Here is a 17,996-nt window from a genome sequence, read left to right as displayed (position 1 = left end):
TTATACCAAACAACTATCAGCTAACAGCTAATTTACCAAATACCTTTCTACAATTAACTAATGTTATCAACTACGTATGCCCTCTAATTAACTCAATCAACTAACAACTAACAACTATCAGCTAACAACCATTTACCAAATAGAATCTAAATGTGTTTGATAAATAGATGTTAGTTAATTAAGTTAGTGAAGAATTGGCTGATAGCTAATTTTACCTGCAAAATGACTTTCTTAAAAAATTTATCGAAAAAACTACTTTGAACAGTTTTTTGAATTTTAACATTTTAAAACAATAAGCTATTACAAAAATTAATCAATCAAACACTTTGACTGTTTAATCAAGTTAAAGAGCTAATAGTGGTCAAATAAGTCAGATTAGCTGATATTACCAAACATGGCGTGAAAGCTGTGGCAATTAATTTGAACAGATCCAACAAAGTGATAAATGATGATAGATTGATAGTACAATGATGTTCAGAGTGAGGAATCGTCTCTCAACTCTCAAGCTCCATTTTTGCCATAAGACAGGTTGGCAACTTTAATAGAACAAGAAGGCAAAAACATCGGGGAGAGTGATTAGGAAATGAAACAACCTATAATAATGCCATACCAGAGAAGAGATTCCTCTGCTAGAATTACTGAGAAAACACACCAAAATTTAACATTAACTAACTTTCCATGAAACGAAATCTACACGATTCTATCGAATGTTCTAATAATACCATAAATAAATTTAGAAAAATTCTAAATCTTCTTCTATCAGTCAGCATTGGCTGGCTCCCCTATTATGCCAGAGTGGTTGGCTCACACCCATCATGTACACAGGCCAACACATCTCTATAGTCCCTTGAAATGGTGAATGAATCATACACTTTACCATCTTTACTCTTCTTGTACTCGAACAGGAGGGACGAGTGATTGAACGCCGTCAGTTTCACAAACCCCCAGTCGTAATCCTTGAAAACACTCCAACTCGTGTTAACTGTAGTAAATTCCGAAAGATGTGCCCCTGCTCCCCCTGCAACGACGTGGATAGTCCCATTTACCGTGCCCGAATAATGCGACCTTTCTGAATTCACACACCGGTTCTGCACCATAACAAAACACACACGTCATGTCTTATTCAAGTATGTATTTCTAATTGTTACGGAAGTGAAGAGAGAGAATTTCTAATGTGTTGTCGTATATTGTCTCAAACTGTCATTTAGAATAGAGAATACAAAGCCCTATAAATAGATACTAGAAGACTATGAATAGGAAACAAGTTTCCATATACCTAGGTGGGCGGTTAGGTAAAAGCTTGGATGTCTTATTCGAGTATGTATTTCTAATCATAGTAGTTTGTCAAACATTCTTGAGACTAAAAGAACTCGAACGACTTGAGAAATCGAAATCACAAGGAGGCGGGCGTACCTGGTAAATTGGGCAAGTCCGTTCATAGTTGTGGACGTGACCATAAAATCCAATATCTACTTTGTACTTCTGCCAGAGCTTCTCCAAGCTTTCCCTTCCCATGGGCTCGTCGAATGAGCCTTCCAGGGCGTAATATTTGTCAGAAGAATAACCGAGGACCCTGTGAGCACCAAAAATCAACCACGGCTGCTTTCTCCTATCCACCGATGCAAAGCATTGTTCGATGAACTTGTACTGCTCGGTCCCCTCGCGCCAGTCATGCTCACTATCCGCTATGCAAAAGCGAAACATACCATAGTCTGCAGCATACCTATAGTAGTATATATCTGTTGAGTTTGTCTCATATATATAGGGATTAGGAATATGAGTTTGAAATGTCTACTTAAACTCCCAAGGAAAGGATGAATGTTAATTTACCAAAACTTAGCCCTGTTCTCGGCAGGGACATAAAACATGGTTTCGGCAAGCACCCCACACTCTCCACCAGAATCCATCCCGTCATAAAACGATCCTGTCCCGGGCCAATCACGCTCATGGTTGCCACTGCAATAAGAAGCTCAACATAATATATTGTTAGAGAACTGAGGCACATTAAAACACCCATCATCGATGAATATTACAACACAAACCTTGCGGTCATATATGGTACTGTTGATGCAATGGGTTCAACCTGTGCGGTGAACTGGTCCCACTGTGATATGTAACCGTTCGCGTATGTGGTATCACCGATATGAAATACTACGTCGATGTTGTTAAGGTCCTCAATGAGTCTATCGGTCGTATTAAGCGAGCCTGGCTGGTAATTACTGTACTCATTCGAACCATCCCGCTCTCCCTGAAAGTGAGTATATTTCAGCAAAGTCAAACTAAATTAACCAAACTTGAACCGGTTAATAGTTATAAATTACCTTTCCCATGTCTCCGAATACTATAATCCGCTGTAAAGAATCTTGTCCTGGGAAGGGGGACGATTTAAATGAATATTGTTTGCTCCATACATATAAACCATTCTGTAAGTAGTGACCTACCCTGTAGGTGTACCTGAAATACAGCATAATCGCAATCACGTAACAGATAGTCAAGAATTGATGCCTGTAAACATTAAAGTGTGAAAGTAAAATTATCGTGTTTGGAATAACTTACACCATGTTTGGCCACAGATCCCTCAAGAAACTCGTGTGTATGAAACCTGGATCACGCCAACCAACGGTTCGTGCAGGTGAACCTGCAAGGAAGTTTGGAGAATATTTTAAACCAAGCCCAATTAAATAAAGCAAAATTCCCACAAGGGACGATTCCCCTGGGCCAGCTCCATGGCCTCTCGGAGCGAACGTGTATTAGTCGGGTGGACCTGGACCGTTAAACGGACAGAGAAAGACCCGGACCACTCGGGGCGAACGTGGATTAATTGGGTGGACCTGGACTGTCAAACGGACAGAGAAAGACCCGGACCACTCGGAGCGAACGTGGATTAGTCGGGTGGACCTGGAATGTCAAACAGACAGAGAAAAGACCCGGACCACCTCGAACAATTTAAATGAAGCAAGATGAGTTCCACAAACCCGAAAAGCTCCTCGTCTCGCCAAGATAAGACATAAATTTCAATTTTCAAAGATAGCCTGGGATATTTATCTGATTCGATCTAAGTTGTAAGACGTCAAACCGAGGATGTAGGGATTAAAAATGACATACCACACATGCTGTTTCGGTCGAATGTCAATGTTCCAGCTGGTGAATTTTTCCTAGAATGACCCTTCATACCCCACTCGACAACGGGAACAGCTTCATCTATATTATATCCACTAGTCCATGTCACTGTCATCTGGAAAACAAAGGGAGTGTTTGGTAAATAGCTGTTACCTGATTGGGTTAGTGGGTTTGACTAGTTGATAGCATTAGCGAATTGTAGAAAAGTGTCTGGTAAATTAGCTGTTTAGCTGATAGCTGATTACAAGCAAAATGACTTTCTCAAAAAAACTGGTCAAAAACGCTAAGCTACTTTGAACCAGTTTTTTGAATTTTAGCATTTTGAAGCAATAATTTGTTACAAAAAGCTAATCAAACACTCATATTGATTGTTTAACCAAGTCAAACAACTAATAGTTGTCAAGTAAGCCAAAATTGGCTGATAAGCTAACTATGTTACCAAACATGCCAAAATCAAATTTAAAAATTCTGTTATAGTCCATGACTTTTAATGAAAAAATCCGCATTGTTGTGATCATTACATGCATATAAAATAGGACAAAAACCATTCAATCAAATAAACTTACCTCATTCCACGATTTCCCTAGAGCGAGCCGTGGAAACACTGGTGCTTTAGGATTAACAAAAGATATACTATTGGAGATTGCTACCAATTTCGGCTGCAATGCACAATTGCAGACACGTTTAGATAGTTCAAGAACAATAATTTGGGAGCTCGGAAGTTTGATAAACAGTTAAACGGGGCATAAAGATAAAGACGGACGAAGGATTCGCTTTACAGACATTTGAAAACCCCCCTGTAAACAAAGCAAAGGAGAAATCTGCACGCTGGTTGATCAACTGAAACTTCAAAGAGGCCTTGCCAGTCTTTGTATAACCAGAATCAAAGTTCGCCAAATTGTACTGCAAGAAATGCATGCCAGCCATTGTTAGAAGAATTCAAATACTAATCTTCCCATCAAATATGATATACAAAAACCTTTATCGGGGCAGTGCAAATATATGGAGACTGCTGTTTAGGTCCATCCCCCGGACACGTTGATCCACTGAAAAATAAGATCACCATATTCAACTTTATAACTTACAGCTCACAAGTCATAAAAGAGGTAACTAAAGTCTACTAGTGCTCCATTTCAAGCAACACGTGGACTATAGTCTCTTTTTATCTGATACCAAATTGAAGCATGTGCTTCATTTCATCTAAAAGTTTCATCTAAAAGCTAAGCTGATAGTTGGATTGCACATTTATGTTTATATATTATATGCTCAGATCAATTTAAAGATGAAAGTTACTTGAATTTTGCAGGAGAAAACACTCCAACCCAATCATCCTCAGATGGCTCTTGATGTTCAAGATTCACAGTAACCCATTCAGTATCTTCACCCTGTCATGTCATCACACCATAAGATATTATTCATTACACAGAAATCAGATCCACAATGAGGCAACAACCAACATTCATTCTCTTTCCCAGTTCATCTTTAACTACAGTCATTCAAGAATGGAACACAAATAAATACCCAAAAAAGTTCTTTTAGAAAAGGGCACATTTCAAGCTAAAAGAAAACCCACCCTCACCAGAAAAAAGGTCAAATTGGGATTAAAAAACATAAAAACACTAGAAAATGTAGCTTCTCAGTTCTCAGAGTCAGACTATACTGAAATGAAACACTTGCTAGTTGCTACTATCCCCTATTAAGCATAATTAAGAAATTACCTTAAGACCAAGCACCAAAGGAGAAGCTTTAATGGAGGAAGAATCAGTGAGAGCAAGAGAGACCCTGTGGATTGCTATCTTGGACAAAGCCTGCTCTCCCATATGAGCTGCAACAAGATCCGAAGCACCCAGAAACAAGAATGCCACCACAATCATTATACACATAATACTACCACGCCTAATCATCTTTAATCTTTAATCTTTCTTCTTCACACACCCAAAATCGGATCAGTTTTTTATGTGTGAAAGTTGAATCTTGAATTTATAAGTAGAATTTCAAGATTTCTTAGCTGGAAGATGTATTATTATTGGACTCGGACTCTTGGAAGATAATATCCATCCCATGATTTGCTGCTAACGACTAACGCAAGTTCCTAAGTTGGAAGTTTGGACTTTTGGTGAACTTCAGTTGACTTGGTAAATTACATATTATTAGATTAATCATTATTAAAATTTATTTTAAAAATATTTTATCTCCTAATAATTTAATTATCCAATAAATTTATTGCTTCTCCCAAAAGGTTAAATCCCCAACTTGAAGAGCCTCCCACATTTCAATCCTACAGAACATTTAGAATGATGTAAATAACAGTGACTCACTCAGCAAACAAGACATAAGGGATCTGCACACTTTGAGTATTCCAATTAATTTATTCTTTTTTTAAGAATACAGAACAACAAAAGCAGAATGTTTCAAATTCGACTTTCTATGACCTATTTATTAATTTTTTTGGTTTGAATTCAGTAATAGACAAGTAGACAACTTAATTAATTTTTATTTTGTGGTCATTTGCCAACTAGCTGAATGGAAAAGTTAAGAAGAAAAGCTAGTTACCACACAGTCCACACTCACTGAGTAAATGTCAAATAGTTAAAAACTAATCCAAAATTTTGTTTACCAAACAAGCTAGGCGTAAGAAACAATATAGATTATTCCAAATTATATAAAACATTTTTTATTATTAATTATCTAAAAAATGTTGTTTAACATCAATCATAGCAAGCCATTTATCTTGAATTTGCTATCAGTTGGCAGAAGCTAAAATTTTTAACACTACTATTTAAAATGGGTTAGTAGTCCGATACAAGCAAACATCAAACATGTAAATTAAATTTTTTATATTATTTTAAGAATCGCAGTTTAAATGATGTATAAATAAAAATGCTTTTAAAAATAAATAAAAGTTTGTAGGTTTTGTAAGAGTGATAAAGCTTTAGAAGCTCTTTAATAGTTTAATGGTGAAAGATAAAAGGAAGAATAGAAATTTTATTAGAGGTTATGGGTGCAAAATGTTACTCTATATTTAGAAATGAGAAAGACAAGAGTATATATACCCTGAAGAAAGCATAACCACTCCTAACAAAGTACTTAGCTGACAAATTTTATTCCGTGCTTCTCTTGTGTATACTGTGAAACCTCGGGAGCGTAGAGGTAGAGATCATGGAGACCCAACTTAGAAATAAAACATGTAAACTGAGAAGAATGGCCGGAGTGTCTTTATAAGATCATCAACTACTTGATTGGCAGAAGGAACATATAACAATTTAAAGTGTCTCAGCATCTAATACACAATGCACCCAAAATTTTAAAAGAAGACCGCTTGAAACATTAAGAAAAGCTCTAGCCACATTAAGAACATGTTTGATGTTTCCTTCTCAGCAATTTCATTCTCAGTGCCAATGCATGATTTTTGATGTATTATGCCTTTGTCTTTATAAAATTCAGTCATGTTGAACTCTCCACTATTATCACCTTAATTACAAAAATTAAGTGCTTAAGAAATTATAAAAATTCTTATATATGTAAACCAAAAAGTTAATGACGGGAACAGTTGCTAATGTGTTCGGGTGAAATTTTTAATAAATCGGGTAATCCTATATTTTTTAGATTTTTTTTTAAATTTTTGAGTATTTGTAAAAATTTAGCACATTTACAGATCAGACATAATAAATTCATATTTATGGTAATTTTTAGCACATTTACAGATCAGACATAATAAATTCATATTTATGGTAATTGTTTAAGGTAAATTTAAAATTAATTGAAAGAGAATTGAGTAAACTTTAGTTTTTGACTTTTGAGTCATCAAATGCCTCCATGTGCATCTACTATAGGGAGGAAATAACATTTTCCTTGCATAGAGCATACAAAAAATAGCCCCAAATATCTGTATGAATTAATTCAAAACATGCAGAAGACATAGACATACGGGAAGAAAAAAGACTTTGGCCTTGTTTCGTAAATTGCTGTTAGCGGTTAGCTGGTTGAGTTAATTATAGTGTATAATTAATTGATAATATTAGCTGATTGTAAAAATGTGTTTGGTATAATTTCTTTTCTCGAAAAGCTAATTGAAAAAGTTGCTTTGAGCAGCTTTTTGAATTTTAGCATTTTGAAGTTACAAAAAGCTAATTAACCAAACACTGATTTTTTAACCAAGTCAAATAATTAATAGTGATCAAATAAGTTAAAATTGATTGATAGGCTAATTACTTTATCAAAAAGGGCCTTTGCTAATTATATATTTTTCACAAATCAACTTCTTATTTGAAAGGAAAAAATGTACGACATGCAGTAAATGCAGCTTATTTACAGGAAAATGTTCCAATCTTTGATGCATTATTTCTACATCAACCATATTACAACGTATCTCTGCAACCTTATCAGCTAGTGGACTTATCTTTGATGGAGGATTTATCAGGCAGGAGGTACAAGCCTTTACATTCTTTAGCAAAACCAATTTTCATCATACCAGGTCCCGGCCTCCTGCATTCATTAGCCATCATCAAACTACATGTTGAGTGCTTAGTTAGCTTACTAGCCAACACTATATTGAATTTAAAAGAAGGTATGTATATATAGCACATTTTCCAACCAAATTGTATCCGTGAGCCTTATATTTCCAGTGTGTAATGGGAACAGTCTGTCCATTTGGCATGTTAACCATATCTGCTGCAACCTGACTAACAATATATGCTAGTTGATTGCCCTACTTTTTTTTGATCTTGTGATTGCTTCCCTTTAGACTTGTAGCCTGGAACCCAACCCGGTGGATGTCCGTGTTTCTTGTAGCACTTATTAATGGTACGGTATGTCTTGTCATTCCACAGTAAGTGCACTTTGCAGGTTTGTTTTCCGTGTTTCGACAGAAACGAGGAGTAGTTAGGGAAAAATAGGACGTGCCCGGAACCGGTGGCGCTGGTTAGGGCTTGGGACTGGAAGGTTTCGGCATCCGGGTTGTCGATTGGGAGGTCAAGAGTAACGATTTTATCGATATGAGTGAAATGAGGGTTTTCAGGGGCGGGCAAGAAGGAATTGGGGGAGGCTTCTAGGATGAAGATGGTGAAAGAGGCGAATGGCGGGAGGGGATTAGTGGCGGGGAAGAGGGTGGTGGAGAGAGAGGCTTCGGTGGCGGAGAAGAGGTGGGTGAGACGCTCGAAAACGGCCATATGATGGATAAGCTTGTGTATGTGGGGGACGTCGACGGGTGTGGCGAGGCAAATGCAGGTGAAAACTCGATGGCCGGTCGGAACTATCTCCTTAGTTTAAATTATTCGGTGGAGCGTAAATTACAAATCTGTCCTCAATTTTAACGCCTTAAAAATGATAGTTTGACTTTAGGACCATTTGAGTAAAAAAGGCATAGTCGGAGACTAAATTGAAAAAATTTAGAAGTCGAGGACCAAATTGGTGAAATTCTCATAGTCGAGGGGCCAAATCAGTAATTAACTCTTAAAATATCTCGTTTAAGTTTTGGTTTTTAAAAGTGTATAAGGCATTTTAGAGAATTTATTGATTTTTTTTCTAAAAAAACTGATTGAAAACGCAGCGTCTTCCATTTTAAGATTTTGAATGGAAAAATTAAGAAGAAAAGCTAGTTACCACCCTCACTGAGTAACTGTCAAATAGTTAAAAACTAATCCAAAATTTTGTTTACCAAACAAGGCTTAAGAAACAATATAGATTATTCCAAATTATATAAAACATTTTTTATTATTAATTATCTAAAAAATGTTGTTTAACTTCAATCATAGCAAGCCATTTATCTTGAGTTTGCTATCAGATTGTAGAAGCTAAAATTTTGATCACTACTATTTAAAATGGGTTAGTAGTCCGTTACCAGCAACCATCAAACATGTGAATTAAATTTTTTATATTATTTTAGGGAGCACAGTTTAAATTATGTAAAAATAAAAAAGCTTTTAAAAATGAATAAAGTTTGTAGGTTTCTTGAGAGTGATAAAGTTTCACAAGCCCTTTAATGATATACGATGAAAGTAAGAAAAGTTTTATTGAAGGTTATTGTGTGCAAAATGTTACAAATGAATTCTATATTTAGAAATGAGAAAGATATAGATGTACTGAAAGAAAAAAAGACTTCGTTAGTTTAGGTTTGGCAAACCAATCTTCATCATACCAGGTCCATCTTAAATGCATTCATTGCCATAGCACATTTTCCAACCAAAGTGTAGTATACGATGAAAGTAAGAAAAGTTTTATACGATTAAAAAGTAAGAAAAGTTTTATTGAAGGTTATTGTGTGCAAAATGTTATAAGGTCCATCTTAAATGCATTCATTGCCATAGCACATTTTCCAACTAAAGTGTAGTATACGATGAAAGTAAGAAAAGTTTTATACGATTAAAAAGTAAGAAAAGTTTGATTGAAGGTTATTGTGTGCAAAATGTTACAAGGTCCATCTTAAATGCATTCATTGCCATAGCACATTTTCCAACCAAAGTGTAGTATACGATGAAAGTAAGAAAAGTTTTATACGATTAAAAAGTAAGAAAAGTTTGATTGAAGGTTATTGTGTGCAAAATGTTACAAGGTCCATCTTAAATGCATTCATTGCCATAGCACATTTTCCAACCAAAGTGTAGTATACGATGAAAGTAAGAAAAGTTTTATACGATTAAAAAGTAAGAAAAGTTTTATTGAAGGTTGTTGTGTGCAAAATGTTTAGTATACGATGAAAGTAAGAAAAGTTTTATACGATTAAAAAGTAAGAAAAGTTTTATTGAAGGTTGTTGTGTGCAAAATGTTACAAATGAAGTCTATATTTAGAAATGAGAAAGATATAGATGTACAAAAAGAAAAAAGACTCTTCATCAGACCAATCTCAATTGAGGCTCGAACCTATCACCTCCAACTTAGGAGAGCAACTGGATACCATTGGACCACAAAGTTCTTAATTTTTCCCTCTCTCTCTTTCTCTTCTCATGTAGCTATTTAGATATATTATATTTAATATATCTTATATTTGGTATCAGTCAGTCAACCTTTTAACTCCGAAATATTTCCCGTAGTAAAATATGACAACAAATTTCAATATTGTATGGTCGAGTCCCAAATTAGATGGAAAACTTGATTACAATTATTGGCAAATTATGATGACCACACATTTGAAAGCTCAAAAACTTTGGAGCTTTGTTGATCCCGATCTACTAGAAGGAGCTGATGCAGTTGCTAACGGTGAGATCAATTGGCATTGGTACAGATTCACCAATATGTTAATTACTTCATTTTTGGGCAATTAGCTCGTGCTCAAACAGCAAAACAAGCTTGGGACATCTTAAAGGTGTCACACAAAGGAGTCGATCGGGCATAGAAGTTTAAGTTATAGTCGTTGAGAAAGTTGTATGATAATTGTGAGATGACCTCTACAGAATTAGTAGATATGTATTTCACTCGTCTTATTGGTATGGTGAATAAGATGAGTTTATATATGGAGATACGATTGAAGATGGTGCAATGGCTGAAAAGTTCTTCGAACTATGCCGATGAAGTATGATCATGTAGGAGACTTGTGATGGGTACGACCCAAAAGGATACTTAAAGTGAGTTGGGCTTGATCAAGGGGAATCAAAATAGAAAAAGTGGGCAAATTATGTTGTGCATCCGTGTGCACCATGCATGGTGCACACAGATGCAAAAACGGTGTCGTTTTACTTAAATAAAAAAAAATCATTTTTGATTACCGTTAGTTACGTAAACATATGTTAATAATTTTATAATTTCACATTTTGGATTTATAGTTATGAAATTATGGATGTGTAGTTATGCAATTCTGGATTTATAGTTATGAAGTTATGGATGTATAGTTATGCAATTCTAGATGTATAGTTATGAAGTTATGGATGTGTAGTTATGCAATTCTGGATGTACAGTTATGAAGTTATAGATGTGTAGTTATGCAATTATGATTTTTTTTTATTTAAAATCGGACGCAAAACGACGTCATTTTTGCAACCGGGTGCACCATACATGATGCACACGGTTGCACAGCATAACGCTCCATTTTAAGGGTATTGGGTCATATCAATCCAATACATCTTTCATACTCATTACACTATATCAACTCGATTTTATGGTGGACTCGATCCATTAATATATACATATATATATATATATATATATATATATATATATATATATATATATATATCATCCGCACCGGTCACACGTTAAGGCCCTGTCGCATTTGAATTGATATATATACACACACTGTAGCGGTTGGAATGGACAAGTGTGGTATTTACAAGGAACATGTCACATTTTGAAGGTGTTATGAAATGTGACTTGCTTTATTCACTAGGATGCTTGTTTGTTAGGTACTTAAATGCATTTGTATACAACTGTTTGTACGTACTCTTACCATTTTTCATTTGTAAGTTTTCAAGTCGTTACCTTGGCTTCACGTACGTCACATGGCAACCACCCTCCCCCCATTCTTTCTTTTTCCCCCCGGTATAATCGTTAAGCCAGATTGGTAAGCAGGGGCGGACCAGCGTGGGGCAGCTGCCCCACTCACCTCACCCCTATATATATATATATATATATATATAATATGAAATATTATATAAAATATATATTTATGTTAAAAACATTAATAGTTTGAATTGCTTAGTTGGTTAAACTTCAAATTTTGTGCTATAAAGGGCTTATATCGTGGTTCAAATCTCATTAACAACATTTTAATTATATATCTTCTCTCTTTCATTTCTTCACAAGATAAATTAAATATTTTTAGTCTACTTTTTATGAATCATTTAATTAACAAATTAAATGTTCTTTTAGTCTAGTAGTTTTTATAAATCATTTAATTAATGTAGTATACAAGTTTATAATATACTTTATTGTATTCGAATTAATTTAGAAAAATCGATCTAACTAAAAGAAATTAAAATGTAAAAGTATTTATGAATATATTGTTATTCAAATTATTTTATCTAATTGATTATGTTTCATATTTTCTCATGAATATAATGTAATTTATATTGTATTTTGTATTTTAACCTTATTATAGTTGTTTGATATTTTGTCATTGACATTTTTAACGTCATTTAATATTTGCTCTCACTCAAATGATTTTTTGGATCCACCACTGTTGGTAAGTACCATAATTGTAGTAATTAACAATAAACCTTTGTTTTGGGTAACTTTTTTTTTTTTTTTTTTTTTGGAATAATGTTCAAATTGGCCATTGAACGTAATTTGAAAATACAATTAGGCTACTGAACGGAAAAAAAAAAAAAAAAAAGTGCAATTAGGCTACTAAACACTCTAATTGTATTTTCAGATTTCGTTCGGTGGCCAATTTGAACCTTATTCCTTTTTTTTTTTTTTGAAAGTCACTGACTCTATTACATTGTAGTACTTTCTCAACCTGTTGAAACACAAAAAGTCAACACCACCTCCACTGAGGCTTGATTTCATGACCTCACATATGGGAGAGTCACTATATGCCATCTGAGCACAAGGTGAACTACCAATAAGTTATAAGTTTTATTCAGTTTAAAATACTCTTATTTGAACTTATTTGCAAAATTTTAGACATTATAAATTATAACATTTGAGTAATAAGTGTGATTACGTTAATTTGGGGCAGACAAATAATACCCGGAGTATTCAGGTTATCGAACCACAGGGAGATGGGGTACTAAGCACTAGCTACTTGATTACTCATATGGAACTGATCTGAACGAAATTTGAAGATTGGATAATTGTAGAAAATAAAAGGCAGAATAAACTAATTAACAAGGTGTTGTAAGCAATAGAGCAAAGCAGGATTCTTGGGATCACAATGTTTAATCACCTAGTGTCAATTAAAGTTTGTAATATTTAGATTGGAATTAAGACTTGTGTGAGAATGCAAAGTGGAATAGAATTACTCTCGTAATTTCTATCCCTAGTGAATTTTCACTCTCGTGGCTTAAACACTCAATAAGAACAAAAAACAGCATTCAATTATTCCTAATTACTACCATCTCTCAATGCGCAACAATCTAGAATAAATTCCCCAACCAAGTTGCCATTTCTCAAGGTGCAACAGTCAAGTGCAATCGTGTGTGCCCTAATTTATGCCTAATTCTCGTTATGACATGAATATGGCTATGAAGCAAGTAATTTAGGCCTTTAATTACTAGCAACAACATATTAAAACAAGATTGCAACACAAATCATAAAACCAAACATAAATATATTAAGAAATTAAAGAACTGAGCACATAGGTTCATAAACAAATTCACCCAAAAATCGCTAAGGGTTTTAGCCACTCATGGCCATAATAGCAATCAATACAACCTTGAAAGATAAACAAACAACAATAGGAATAAGAGAAAGAGTGAAAGAATCCTCCCGAATCTTCCTAGCCAATTCTCTACTCCAAAACTAATTGTAAATCTTCAAATTGGTCCTCTTGGTTCTTGCTCTTTGTTGCCTTCCAGTACCAAAATCGGGGAAAAAGAGAGCCCTAGGATTGATGGAAGATGATCCTTTTATAGTGGAAACCCAATGGGCTTAATTTAGGAAAGTTCCAAAATTTAGCATTCTGCATTCTCGACGCGTCGAGCCTCTGGTCTGGCACGATCTATAGCTACTGAAAATTCTCGACGCGTCGAGAAGCGGGCTCGACGTGTCGAGGCTTTGATGCTTCGACTTCTTCCTCTTTTTGATCCATTCGTGCTTGAAAATCTCCCATTACTTTTACACTTAGTCTGTAATGGTGAAAAAACACTACCAAACACTGTAAGACATTCAAAGCAAGTGTAAAATCATATTCTAACGAAAAAGCAAGGAAAACACGTATTAAATAGGCAAGATTAAAGAACTTAGTTACTGAGATGATTCAAAATAACTATAAAAACATGCACAAATGTGATAACATCAAAGTGCAGAGATTTATATTATTTCTTCTATTTTTATACTTATTAATTTACAAATTAAAATAACACATACTACAATTATTTAATGAAAATTCACCACTTTCGCTATTATCTTATCCTATTAATCTATTATTTATAAAAATATATATATAATATGGAATAACCAACATCATCATCATTAAATAAAGGATAAGCGTCAAATCAATTATTTAACACTTACACTTATTAAAATTGTGTAACTAACTTATTTGACCTATAATAACATGTCACCTTCAAATCACTCGCCACAAAAAAAGAATGTGAATTAATATTTTTAAAAACAAAATAATTATATTAAAAAAGGAAAACAAATCAACAGCAATAGCCTGTTATGGCAGCTTAGATGGACTTCCATGGCTTCTTTATCCATGGCAACTAAACTGCTACGACTTCTTCATCCGATCTAGACGGAGAAGCCCGCCGACTTCTCTGTCAAATTGGATGACGAAATCGACATGCTTCTCCATCCAAACTCTGCTGCCACAAACCTTTTTTTTTTTTTTTTTTTTTTTTTTTTTTAATTCTTATTAAATTTCTTAATGAAATGCTACGTTAGATGTCATGTAAGTAAAATTGACCAGTTACTTTTTGGTAACCTATTAAATAAGTTAATTATATATTTAACAAGTTTAAGGATTCAAATGAATGTTTTTTTTTTTTTTTTAGTTCAAATGTCTAATTAAATTTTAATATATAATTGAAGGGTCTTTTTTTATTCTTATCCAATAATATAAAAAGATAAGTGTCAAATACATTCCCTAACTATAAACGAGATTAAACACCATCTTTTCTTAATTTGGAATTTGGAATAATAAAATAAGGATTGAAATTATGTGATTAACACGTGGCTGTGGCATTTGTCTATGTGTACTCCTCATGCTTCTCACCAGGCCGGCTGGCCAGCAACCAACAAAAACTTCAGCAGCTAACTGGCAAACGAGGGATTATAATCTTAATATGAAAGGAAGGCAAATTATTGTGTGTATCATGGTATATACAATGTTGTATGGATCATAACAAAAATTACATTTTTAATATACTAAAAATATATTATTTGTGTATTGAATGTATATTATATAAAATAATGTACTTTCAATACTTTTTTTTGAATGCTACTAACTCTATTACATTATAGTATTTGTTCAAATATACTTTCTCAACCTAATAAAGCACAAAGAGTCAACAATGCCTCCACTGAGGCTCAATCTCATGACCTCCCACATAGGAGATGTCACTAGCTACATGTCATTTGAGCACAAGGTGCTTGGCATAATGTACTTTTAGTACTTAAATAATGTACTCTTTTATAAATATAACGCACATTTTTAATATATTAAAAATACATTATTTTTGTACTGAATATACGATTCATATACAATTGTGTGAATTATGATTCATACAATAATGTGTGAAAGGAAGGCAACAACAAGAAGTGAAATGTAGAAAACTAAAAGCAAAATGGAGCCAATAAATCGGGTCCTGCAACTCTTCATCATATGACACGTGAAGACGTCCTGGGTCGACCGCCCATTATCACTTATGTTTCATATCCCATAGTACAATGTAGGATAAACATTGCAAGTAGGTAACATTAATGGCACGAATGCCTAACAATCCTCAACTATTAGCTAATGACTTTTTAGAATGTATCTGACAAGTGACAACACATTAAAATTTACATCAATTATGTCATAATTCTCAAAATAATTTTAGATTACTAATTCACTTAAAATAATTTTTATGTTGAAAAAAAAAAAGTAAAAATAGTATTGTAAGTGACTATTTTATGGTACAAACGTATATGAGTTCTATTTTTTATTTGAATCGAATCAAAGTGGATTTAGATTTTTCGTAGTGAGACGAAAAAATTGATATATTATACGCTCAAAATAAATAATTGGTGAATGAGAAATTGATTATCAAAGTAGATCCATTTCAGTTGTAAACTGAAGGTGAAAAGGCTTATAATTAAGTAGTATTTGTCCCACATTAGAAAAGGAAGGGAACTTGCACCACCGTATATACAAGACCCTTTAAGAGAGATATTGAATTGTATAGCATAAATGTTTTTTTCTTGCACACAGATTTGTGTATGCGAGCACCTACGGGCTTGACTTGAACTAACCCCTTACCTTTTGTTTTCATATTCCCGACTATAAAAAATTTTTGTCAACTGCGTATTTACTTAATTTAGACGCTGAAGGACTAAAATGAATAAAAGTTTTAGAGTTCTACCATATGTACTTCTAAATCTTACTCCTTCAAATCTACTCTTTGATGTGGCGTACTCTGATAAGTTATTTTCTTCATGTGAGTCCCTGTAAAAGTGTTTACATCACTATTTAAATGTGAAAGTAAAAGTTGAAAGTATAAAATGAGAGTGCATGTAGTATTTTTCAAAGTTTTAGTGAATTGATTGAGAATCGATTTAGGAATTATGAAATAATCAAGAGAATTTTTAAGTATTAACTCAATTATATTTGTTTCATTGGCCTATCAGTTGATGAGAATGGATGATTTCTCTATTTCTGTTCTCATGAACAATTTAAGAAAATAATAAATATCCTCTTTGTTCCGCTGCAATATGTATTGTTCACCAAATACTGCATCCCTATTGATCACGACCTTCTTTGCTATAGGATCGATCCTAGAACTTGTAGTCTTTCACACCTTTTTTGTTGTAATCCACAAAGATGCACTTCTTGAGCTTTGGATCAAGTTTTGGTCACTCATCACCTAGTTTGGTCACCTATCCAAACTTCTTTTACAACATTGCCACCCAAAGATGCTTGTGATGACCTATTGATGAGATAACACGCTATATTTACTACCATTGCCTAGAAGCGCTCTTGAGAAGTTCTACATTCAATCTAGCTTAAAACATCTTACCGCTCATCAATAATAGTTATGTTCAACCTTTTCTGCAACACCATTCTACTGTGGTGTCTTGCACACTGTGAAGTGCCTCTAAATCCCATGTTCCTTACACAATTTACTTTCTATTACTTGAACTTAATTAGCAAAAAACTTCATATTTCTATTTAGGGGCAATGTGTTCCGTCCCCGTAGGGGATGGGGATGGAGACGGAAAAAAATTTCGGGAATTGTGGGATGGAGACGGAGAATTTTTTTAATTCCCCGTCGGAGACGGGAATACCCTCCCCGCCCCGTCCTGTCCCCGAAAGTTATATATATATATATATATATATATATATATATATATATATATATATATATATATATATATTAGGAATTAGATTATTAGATTATTTAGTTCATTAGCTTTATTAGATTTTAAAATTAAAATTTAAAACACACTCAGTACTATTCAACTATTCAAACACTATGTATATATTGGATGAATTGAAATTTGGAATATATTGAATATAGATTACATTGCATGCACCGTGAATATTGAATGTGTTTATATTGGATTAATTAGATTATTAGAATATATTGACTATGTATTTCAATTGTTTTATTTTTTATTTTTAAAAATTGTATTACTTTCACACATTGATTATGGATTGACCGGGGATTGAGATTTCCGGTCCTCGCTAAATTTCCCGCGGGGACAGGAAATTTTTTCAATTCCCCGCTGGAGATAGAGACGGAGACGGGGATGGAGTCGGGGTTGCCGGGACGGGGAGTATACTCCCCGCCCCCGCCTCGCACTGTTGCCATCCTTATTTTTGTTTCAAGAAATACATCAAAACTTCCTAGAAAAATCATCCATTAAAGGAACATATATAATTATGAGATCCACCCATAGATACCACCCTAATAGATCTACACACATCATAATGCCTATAATAAAGAATACCCTTAGTTGTATGCATGCTTCGTAGTAGAGAAACTAACTCTTATTTATTTCCCAAGCACACAAAACTTACAAAAATCTAACTTGTAGTGCTTAACACCTTTTAACAAATTCCTCTAATGCAATTCGTG

General features: G+C 34.0%; 1 protein-coding gene across 1 annotated transcript; it reads right to left on the bottom strand.

The window, feature by feature from the left end:
- Positions 1 to 615: 615 nt before the first annotated feature.
- Positions 616 to 5,177, bottom strand: LOC109157136 (probable inactive purple acid phosphatase 27). Its single transcript, XM_019305034.1, has 12 exons — positions 4,839 to 5,177; positions 4,414 to 4,505; positions 4,100 to 4,166; positions 3,904 to 4,023; positions 3,687 to 3,779; positions 3,106 to 3,235; positions 2,557 to 2,638; positions 2,322 to 2,454; positions 2,043 to 2,248; positions 1,831 to 1,956; positions 1,414 to 1,723; positions 616 to 1,088 (listed from the first exon to the last, which is right to left on the bottom strand). The coding sequence occupies exons 1-12, from the start codon at positions 5,022 to 5,024 to the stop codon at positions 786 to 788; spliced, it is 1,848 nt and encodes a 615-aa protein (XP_019160579.1). The 5' UTR covers positions 5,025 to 5,177; the 3' UTR covers positions 616 to 785.
- Positions 5,178 to 17,996: the final 12,819 nt, after the last annotated feature.

This window comes from Ipomoea nil, unplaced genomic scaffold (genome assembly GCF_001879475.1).
Source record: "Ipomoea nil cultivar Tokyo-kokei standard unplaced genomic scaffold, Asagao_1.1 scaffold2761, whole genome shotgun sequence".
Taxonomy (NCBI): Eukaryota; Viridiplantae; Streptophyta; class Magnoliopsida; order Solanales; family Convolvulaceae; genus Ipomoea; species Ipomoea nil.
This window is presented reverse-complemented; position numbering and strand designations above follow the sequence as displayed.